This window comes from Amaranthus tricolor, chromosome 6, assembly GCF_026212465.1.
Source record: "Amaranthus tricolor cultivar Red isolate AtriRed21 chromosome 6, ASM2621246v1, whole genome shotgun sequence".
Taxonomy (NCBI): Eukaryota; Viridiplantae; Streptophyta; class Magnoliopsida; order Caryophyllales; family Amaranthaceae; genus Amaranthus; species Amaranthus tricolor.
The window spans coordinates 23,311,119-23,320,973 of NC_080052.1; the positions used below are offsets into that span (position 1 = coordinate 23,311,119).

The 9,855-nt window shown below is 39.2% G+C and overlaps 1 protein-coding gene across 1 annotated transcript; it reads right to left on the bottom strand.

Annotated features, from left to right (window-relative positions):
* Positions 1-2,713: 2,713 nt before the first annotated feature.
* On the bottom strand, positions 2,714-9,855 carry LOC130814733 (probable pre-mRNA-splicing factor ATP-dependent RNA helicase DEAH5). The gene is made up of 2 exons (XM_057680908.1): positions 6,404-9,855; positions 2,714-5,518 (listed from the first exon to the last, which is right to left on the bottom strand). Exons 1-2 carry the CDS (start codon positions 9,643-9,645, stop codon positions 5,125-5,127), a joined length of 3,636 nt encoding a protein of 1,211 aa, XP_057536891.1. The 5' UTR covers positions 9,646-9,855; the 3' UTR covers positions 2,714-5,124.

The window sequence follows — 9,855 nt, forward strand, 5'->3', positions numbered from 1 at the left end:
GAAATATTTTTTTTCCTTTTTTGAGTATTAGTAGCTTGGTATTATTTTATTTTTCCTTTTTTGAGTATTAGTACCTGTACAAAACGCGAGCTGCTTGTTGTGTTTTCACTTCATCTCATTTCTTCCTTCCTTTGTTGCCGGTGCTCTTTAAAAAAAATAAATTTCTACACTCCTCATTTACTTCATATCCACAATTCCTCTCATTCAACTAAATTAATCAACTACATTCCCATCTTCTCCTTCTTTACTTGTTCATTTTCATCCTCATTTAAGGTATGAATATAACCCTAGATTTGGAGATCGCGTTGTTCACTTATTTGCTTTGACATCGTCGAGCAACATCTCCCGGATCGTGTTATGCGTCAATTCGGTTTGGAGCAGGTTATTCTGCATGCCTGTGACACCGAACCTCAACTACATGCGATTGATAGCCGGACTGGGGACAAGAACTACGTCATACGACATAGATCGCAGGTAGATGCGTGGAATGACCGAGCATCTCGATTGGTTCAAGGAGATAACTACACCGGTTAAAGCTCTGGTGCGTACATGAATTGGTACATGCGTATCTTCATACTACGCCTCACGAACACCACATTTGCACAACCAAGATCACATTACCATCCAACATCTACGTTATTGGTACGTCTTCTTTTAACACTCATAACATATAGTAATACTTTTATGTGATTCTTTTAACAATATAATGATAACATATAGGCTGAGCGCATCCGATCGTTCCTCATACAATGCAATGACACGATTCACGGGGCTGCTACATCGCCAGTTGATGTGAGGTATCGGTTATGTTTTCAGACTCTTGGCTCCATTAACGCGTCATTGACCGATGTATTGAGTCAGACGGGGTATGAATACCTCATTCCGACTCCACCCATCATTGGTGAGGTTGATGATACATTCCACACTCCTTCTCCACGGAGTTCGGCCCACCAAGGTAGCTCTTCTAGATGATCAAGTAGTCGGTCCACAAGAGGTCGCGAGCGTTCATCTACTCGAGGTCGGTCTTCCAGATCCCCATCGACATCCGGTGCTATGTCGCTATTCGTTCCTCCAGCTTCCATGACCACTCCTCCACATCCATTGCCTCTGCATACGATCATTACATATCAGCGTGCTAGTCAAAGACGAGCTCCTGCTCTTAATGTCATTGCAGAGGTTGATGAGTATACACCATCCTCATCCACCGGTACACACAACAAAAGGGGCTGGGGATTGTAGTTTAATAAACTTTGTATCAATTTATATGGCTTGAACTTATTGTATCACTTTCCATGATTGTAATATATCTTCGCATTATTTTCATAATTAGTGTTTTCAAATCAAGCTGGTTCGTAGTTGATTATTATAGAATAGATGGTATTGAACTATTTATGGGAATTGAAAGAACAAAATAAAATGTTGCAAGGGCATAGAGCAAACCGCCACATGAGATGGCGGTTCACCCAGAGAAAACCGCCACATGAAATGGCGATTTACCCTGACCAAACCGCTACTTCATGTGGCGGTTTACTGTTGACCTAAAACCGCCATCTCATTTGGCGGTTTTTTCTAAAAATATTATAAAAAAAAAAGAAACAAATTTCCACGTGGATAGTATATTGAAAATCACTTTTCCATTTCATGCAAAGTGGGAAATACTTGTGGAATTTACATTATTAAGGAAAAAGATTCTCCAAAGAACAAGAGTTAGGTTTACAAGAGCCTAAGTACCTTATCAGCTACTTTTCTGAGAGACTATCTTTGTGCTAAATTACTGAATTCTCAATCGGGCATTAAGAAACTCAAATAGGTAATTGCTCGAAATAATTATCCTTTTAGCTACAGCGAAAGAAAATTGGTCGGATATCTGCATAGAAAATGTTAATCTCATATTTTCTTCTTTTTTCTTCATGAATATGTACCTAAGTGTTGGGGAAATACACAAACAGATTATGAGAAACATAGTGCGGTTCGCTGATGCAAACACAACCTTCACAACTATAAAAATTTGGCTAAGATGAAATACTCCGACAAAGTATCAAAATACCCTATCAACTACCGGGTTTTTGGTGTGTCTTCTCTGTTTCTTCATTTCCCTCGGTCTATCCACTCGAAAATCTCGACTTCTTTGATGATTCCATTGAGCTTTAGTTCACTCTTTATGCACATTTACATGCAAAACACTTAGAAACATAGTTAAAATCGAGTTGAAAACAATATGAAAGCCATATTAATACAAAATAACAACTACAGACAACAGCCTCATTAAAAAAGAATCAAAAACAATTACCACGTATATGATAATTTCGACGAACTCTAAACCTTTTGAGGACGATCATGGCCACATGAGCCCCTGCTTTCCTTCTTTCCCGTAGCTACAATTTGAAAGATGATTGATAAATCATCTTCCAGTGCAAATATTCTTCAAGACAATTTTATCTCCATCCATACCTTCTAGAAGAAAAACCATCAAGGAAACTGCCAAGTAAACAACCACTCTTTGAAAATACTTTTTTCACGAACCTTCACCGATCATTCCAGAGATTATCGACCTTAAAGCTAGAATATACTCCGAAACTTCAAATGATTTCAAAACCCACATGTCCTTCCAATCACCCAATCTCTCCGTCCCCCCCCCCCCCCCCCCCCCCCCACATGGAATATTGAAATTACCTTGATTGAATATCTCATTGCTTTTCTGCTCAACAACATGGAAGTCCAGAGGCGGACGATTTGTGTACAGCAGCGTTGCCTTAACATCTCCCTTTTCAGAACTTGCCCAACTGAAGAAAAAAAATTATGTGAACAGCAGGAAGAAGAGAATTAACTACATTAATACAACAATATTAGCGCTTTAATCTCAAAAGATTAGAGTCAACTAAAAATTGAAAGTTCTGCCTTCGAGAGGAATCGAATCAAACTCTGATTATAAGAAAAATTAGCAGAGTATAGACTGAGATAAGAAAAACCACTTCAACTGCCACATAGTTTAAGTTTCGAAAGCTCCGATTGTGATTCAGATATACTCTGATGTTGTCTCACCTGCATTAGAAGAAATATAAGAATCTAGTACACTAAAGCCTGTGTCACTAGAGTTTTGTACCCCCTCTATCCCAATAAACTTATGACTGCTTCCAAAATCCTCATGTTTCAACTCTCCATCTCGTTACATGGGGGCCTAATGATTGGCGCCACAGACGCCCAATCCAGGTTTTCCTTTAATCTTATACTGTAATACAAGAAACTTCAGCGGTTCAGCCTGCTCATTATTTTTGAGTTGGATACTTGAATTCCATCCCTTGGAACGTTCCCTCACATTCAGCTCAACATACATCTCTAACAGTTACCACCATACCCAATCTTTGCACACGATCCTTCTAAGAGTCCAACCACTAGTATCATAAGTCAGCTTCCTTATAAAAAATTCTAACCTAGAGGTACAGTACAATTGTAAGACAATTTGTTCTCCATTTGAGCCAGCTAGCTGTCATGTCTTAATCAATATCTTCATTCCTCAATAAAAAAATCAACCCGAACTACTAGAGAACACTGACTTATGATTAGCTCCTTTCCATATGATGCCCACCAAATCCTATTTGAGTTCCCTCTCAACACTTAAACTATACCTTCACGCAGTTGGTTTGACTTGTAAAGACTTAAGAAGTCAGGATTTAATTCCTCCGTAACTCTGCTTAAAAATCAACCTCGACTCTAGTCTAGTTCGCCAATACAATATCATTTGCACATAACAAATAACACAGCATCTCATCCAAAATTTGGATCTCCAGAGAGCAAAAACCTTAATTTCCAATCAAAAAATAGCAGTCAATACTTTTCTAATCAAAGAGACAGAACAGAACCAGGCCACAAATACTTACAAAGGTAATTGTTCATGAAAAAAATCACAAATAACATCAATATACCCACCTTTCCCCCAAGAGTAAGAAGGAAAAGACACAATAAGAACAGATGACTGAAGACAGTACACCAAACTATGATATAGAAGTAACACACTTGCAAATGGTACACTATTCTGTTATAAATGACCTATTACTTTAAGTATATCTCAATACAGCTTCTAATAAACAAAGATTATATGCAAAAGCATGGAATTCATGCCCAAAGTAGTTTTAACCTTACCAAGCAATAACCCCAGGAGAAAAGGAAACTGCAAGCAACAAGCCAACAACAGCAATTTACTGCTTCAGCTCAAAAGGCCTATGCCAATCCAACTGGTCTTCCCAAAAGATGTCCAGCAGTCTCTACTCTTCTACACGCAGAACATGCATAAAAGACTTCCAGCAACACTTGACATGTTATCATGCGCTGTATCAGTAGAATCTTTTTCCAGTTACTTCTAGGAAGTAACACAATAAATTCCAAGACAATTTGGGATGATAGATCATAATAGAGGCAGATCCCCTACATCATCTTCGCTCCGAAATGTCTATTTTTGATTTCAATTCAGGTAGAATAACCAAATGAACATCTGCAGGTATCTTACCTTCTAACCATGTAGTCCTTGTACATCTGTTATACCACACTGAACAGCAACCAAAATGGCTCATTTGGACAAGACTGCATTAAGCAGCCGCAGTTACAGTATACTTCCAATGATATGTTTAAGCAATAATAGTGTTTCAGACAATTCAGAAGAAGCCCAACTAGGCTTCCAGGTCCTTCATTGAGTAGGTTAACAACCATAAATCTTATAAATTGAAACACATATTTCAGCAATAATCCTGCATAATTTCAGAAAGATCAAGTTCTAAGAAAAACTAGAGATAAAAATCTAAATGATAAAGTACTCTATTATGTGGATCAAAATAGTCTTCCAGGAAGCAAGAGGAAGCCTTCAAGATGTTCTAACCAAACAATGCACTTAATCCAGCCAAAAAGAGCACAACAAAAAACAAGAAAAAGGCAAGTTGTCAGACAAATATTAGCTTCCAACATCAAGGGACAAAAACCTCTGATTTCAATAGAAGGAACTCCATATTCCAGATTTATACAAAGAGGACGTTGCATCTATAACAAAAAGTGGATTAGAAATTTGGTACATAGGAAACATCAATCGAATATGCATGACATATTGAAGAGGCCTAACATGACAACTAAAGAAAATTAAGCACGCCTTTTGCTCAAACGCCAGGAGTTAGGCTCATGATATCTATCATAAAGAGGTTCTATACGTTCTTGACGCTTCCGCTTGCTCATTTTTGTGGGATCTGACACCTTGAAAAACCTAGGGGCCAATTCAACAAGCCACTTTGGATCTACAACAGTCACCTCCCTCATATACTCTTTTGTGGTCATAACCAGTTCGTGGTAGATAACCCAATCTGGTTGTCTTTGAAATAATGCACTACTAGGGTGGATGTAGACCGGCTGATTCTCAACCAGGGTTCTGTAACCCTCTTGCGGATCCTTCCGGGCAGCATGAAAGAAAAATCCTGCAGTGATTGCTTTTCTTATTTTGGTAAAATTCTTCCCAGCACTCACAACATCTAATTTATACCTGAACGGAAAAGCAGAAATTGTTAGCAACGCAAGTAGATGTATTTTTGACAAAGATCTAAACTTTCAAAAGAAGGTATCACACATTTCACATAGCAAAAACTCGCACATGCAGATCCAAAAAGACAAATAGTAATTTACATATTCCTGAAGAGAGGCGTCCAAAAGTGAACACAAACTAAATTGAATATTTAAAAATCATGTGTCTAATCTGAGTATGATTCTCTATGGAAGCAAGTTATCCAAAAAAAAGTTTTCACAATTTCCATTGTTTCACTGAACTTGTTATCAGTTGTAGCCTGTGGGGAACAAAACATTCATATTTTACTACTATTATATTTTAAGAATGCAAATTATCCAAAATCATATTCCAGAATTTTCATTAGATTCGATCAGGTTGTAATCAATTCTTGGCAACAATTTATGTTTTATTTTATTGCACAACAAAGGAATATTTTAGGCTAAAGGCCGATTAAAATTTGCAAATTTATAATTACAACAAACATATTTTGTTTTAGCAAATACATGTGGTCACCATAGTGAATATTTATATAGGAATGATAAAATCAGACAATTTGACTGCTCTTATATAAGGATAATGTTCAACATGTAAAACTTATAATGTTTGCTAATAGAATAAACAGAGCCAAGTTACTTGGGCTTCCTAAATTGAGTCCATCCCTAATTACGCCTGACTAATGTCTAAACAGTAGAGTTTGGGCTTGATAAGAAAATAATTAGAACAAAGCTCTCAATTTAAAAGACAAGATCAGCTTTAGCTTTGTTCTAATTTTTTGGCTAATTTCTAAACAAATATTTGTATTTTTAAACATCTACTGCTTAATAGAAAGTGACAGAAAAAATACAAAAAAATTCAGAAACTTACTTGTCCATGATACTAAGAAGTTGCTTCCTAACATCTTGTGCCCTTCGCAAAGATCTAGATTGGATAAAATTTTCAAAGCACCATGGTCCAGAGAAATTTTTGGCTTTCCAAGCCTCGTAAACAGCGAGTAGTGTAAGATGATCACCCTCTGGCTGAAAAAACTTGGCCCTCTTTTGATCTGCTTGTGCCTGTTTTTCCCTGGGTCTGTAAAATACATTGCCTGTTGTGATCATTGCAATTATGGTCAAAATTTCATCGCTGCACCCAAGGTCCACACTTGCCAAAAGCATCTTAGACAATGGTGGTTCCATGGGAAACTCTGCCATCTTCCGCCCGAGTTTGGTCAACAGACCCTCCTCATCCAATGCTCCAAGACTATACAACTGCTCCATAGCAGAAATAAGAGCTTGAGGAGAAGGTGGATCCATAAAATCAAAGGAAAGCAAATCATTGATTCCCATAGCTTTCATATTCAACGTAGTCATCCCAAGGTTAATTCTCTGGATCTCTGGAATTGTGGTGGGAGACATTTCATTCCGATATGCACTCTCTGTATATAGACGGTAGCATTTCCCAGGCCCAGTACGCCCCGCACGTCCTGCTCGTTGCTTGGCTGATGCTTGCGAAATAGGAGTAATAACAAGAGAATCTAAACCTTGTTTTGGATTATATACATTTTGCTTTGCAAATCCTGGGTCAACCACATAAAATATCCCATCAATTGTCAAAGAAGCCTCAGCAATATTCGTAGCCACAACCACTTTCCTCTTCCCAGGAGGGGCAGGGTCAAAAATTCTAGATTGCATTTCACTAGGAAGGGCACTATAAACTGGAAGAATAATTAGTTCGGGAACATTTTTGCCAAGGGCTTTCATTCTCTCAAAGAGACACTGGCATGCAAAATCAATTTCCTCCTGTCCAGTCAAAAAAACAAGAATGTCACCTTCAGGTTCTGTCAGGTGAATCTGTAGCACCGTGATTAAAGCAGCATCCAAGTAATCTGTCTCAGGTTGCTTAGTATACAAGATCTCCACTGGAAAAGTTCTGCCTGGAATTGTGAAGATATTACAATTAAAAAAATACCCTGAAAACTTCTCTGCATCAAGAGTTGCAGAAGTGACAATCAAACGAAGATCAGGCCTCCGTTGAACAAGCTGCTTCAACAACCCGAAGAGGACATCTGTATGTATCGTTCTTTCATGAGCTTCATCAAGCATAATTACTGAATACTGACTGAGATTATCATCAACCAGGATCTCTCTAAGAAGCATACCATCTGTCATATATTTGATTACAGTATCGGGACCAGTACAATCCTCAAAACGGATAGCATATCCAACTTCCTCCCCTAATCGACATCCAAATTCCTCTGCGACCCTCTTCGCCACAGACATCGCAGCCACTCTACGGGGCTGGGTACACCCGATTTTACCCCTAGTGGTGTAACCTGCTTCAGCAAGATATTGAGTTACTTGGGTAGTTTTCCCAGATCCAGTCTCACCTATCACAACCAGAACTTGATTATCATGCACAGCTTGGATCAGCTCTTTCTTCAGTTTGTAAATGGGAAGACTCTGCCTTTGTTCCTGGATTGAGAGCTTCGATTTCTGTCCAAAAGTGAGAGCCTTACCATAGGCTTCCTTTTTCCATTCTGGCATATCATATGCTGATAGACCAACACCTCTCAACTCTTGTGCAAGATGTCTCTCCCCTGTTTCCGGCATTGGATCTTCCCAAGGACGATTAAGATCCTTTGGAATTGAATCAAGCATTGTCCTCTGTTGTTGTTCACGAACTTCTCTTCTTTCCTTAATAAGAGCAGACTGGAGAGCAGCTGCACGGCTCAAAGAACCCTCAGGGTTCTTAAAGATCTTCACAGGTGACATGTCAACCGAGTAACGTGTCTGTCCCTGCAGAAAGGCAGGTTCGTCTTCATTCAACTCAATCTCAAGTTCTTCCTCAGCAGCTTCTTCTTGGTAAAGCATTCCATCACCTTCATCATCAAAGCTAGGAAACTCCTTCACACTAAGAACCCCTGATGCAATCAATTGCTTTGTTTCCCACTTTTCTGGAGAACTCATACGCTTCAGTGGTCGCCTCGAAGAACCAGATTCATTCTCCTCCACAATCTGAATTCCAGAAAGACCTATCCTAGTGTTCGACCCATTACCACCGTTAGGATTTGCCCTAAAAGCATCATCTTGTGAGCTCTTCTTCGAAGGGAGCAAATCTTTCCCAGTATCCTGATCGACATCCCTCATTGACAGACTCAACTTCTGCCCCGAAACAGATATAACCTTCACATACACCTCTTGACCCCTCTTGACAAATTCATTAGGATTTGCAATCCGCCTACTTGCCATCTGTGAAACATGAACAAGCCCCTCCTTGCCCCTAAAATCATTAAATTCAACAAAACAACCCGAAGCAAAAATCCTCGAAACTTTACCCTTATAAACTCCCCACAACTCAGGTTCATTAGGCTGGTGCCTTTCATTCCTCCGATCATTCCTACCCCCTCTCCTATCTCCCCTCAAATCATCATCATCATCGACTTCATCCTCATCCCTCCAACGTCGTTCCTCTCTTTCTCGGCGATCGCCATTTCTATCTTTATATCTCTCTTTATGCCTCTCGTAATCATCATCTCTCCCTCTTCTATCCTCTCTCCCTCTTCTATCCTTATCTCTACCTCTATCTCTATCCCTATCCCTATCCCTATCCCTATCCCTATCCCTATCCCTATCTGCATCCCTAACTAGTTCCCTATCCCTACCCCTATCCCTATCCCTACCATGACGATCCCGATCCCTACCCCTTCCGTCATCTTCCTTATCTTCTCTCCGCCGCCTCTCCTCAGCTTCCATCTCAATCTCTCTCTCCAATTGCTTGACCCTATCTCTACCATCAGCAATAGACAAACCAGAAAACTTACTATTCCCATCATTGCCCTCTTTCTTAGAACCCTTGCCCTCAACTTTAGGTTTTGGAGGTAAAATAGCATGAATAATAGTAAGTAAAGTCTTAACAAAGTAATCAGGCATTTCTGCACCATATTTTTTCAATTCAGAATCGAATTCATCGACTGTCTCGCATTTATGACCTAGATCAGTGATGAATTCGGCCAATACTTTGTCACCAAATCCTACGTGTGTCTCTAGTTCGGAACATACCTTTGATACGAGCGAAAGATAGTTTAGTTTCTTCAATGCTTCGTCTTTGATTTCTTCTTCTACCGCCATTTTTTCGCTGGTGTCAATAAATTGAACTGAAAATGGGGGTGATTTGAGATTCTATTTTGGGTTTTGGATGATTAGAGTTTCGGATGTGAAAATTGAAAACCCTAGTTCGAATTTTTATGGAAGTTTTTTTAAGTTTTCAGTTTTCACCGTGTGTTAGACTTTTAGTCATGTTATCGATTGGACGCGGGCCGTCGCCGTCGGGATACTTTC

Excerpts from the sequence above, each read along its gene's own strand:
- LOC130814733 (XM_057680908.1), bottom strand. The coding sequence starts at position 9,645 with ATGGCGGTAGAAGAAGAAATCAAAGACGAAGCATTGAAGAAACTAAAC. Across the intron at positions 5,519-6,403 it reads CTTCTTAGTATCATGGACAA|GTATAAATTAGATGTTGTGA; the intron begins GTAAGTTTCTGA and ends TTTTCCGTTCAG.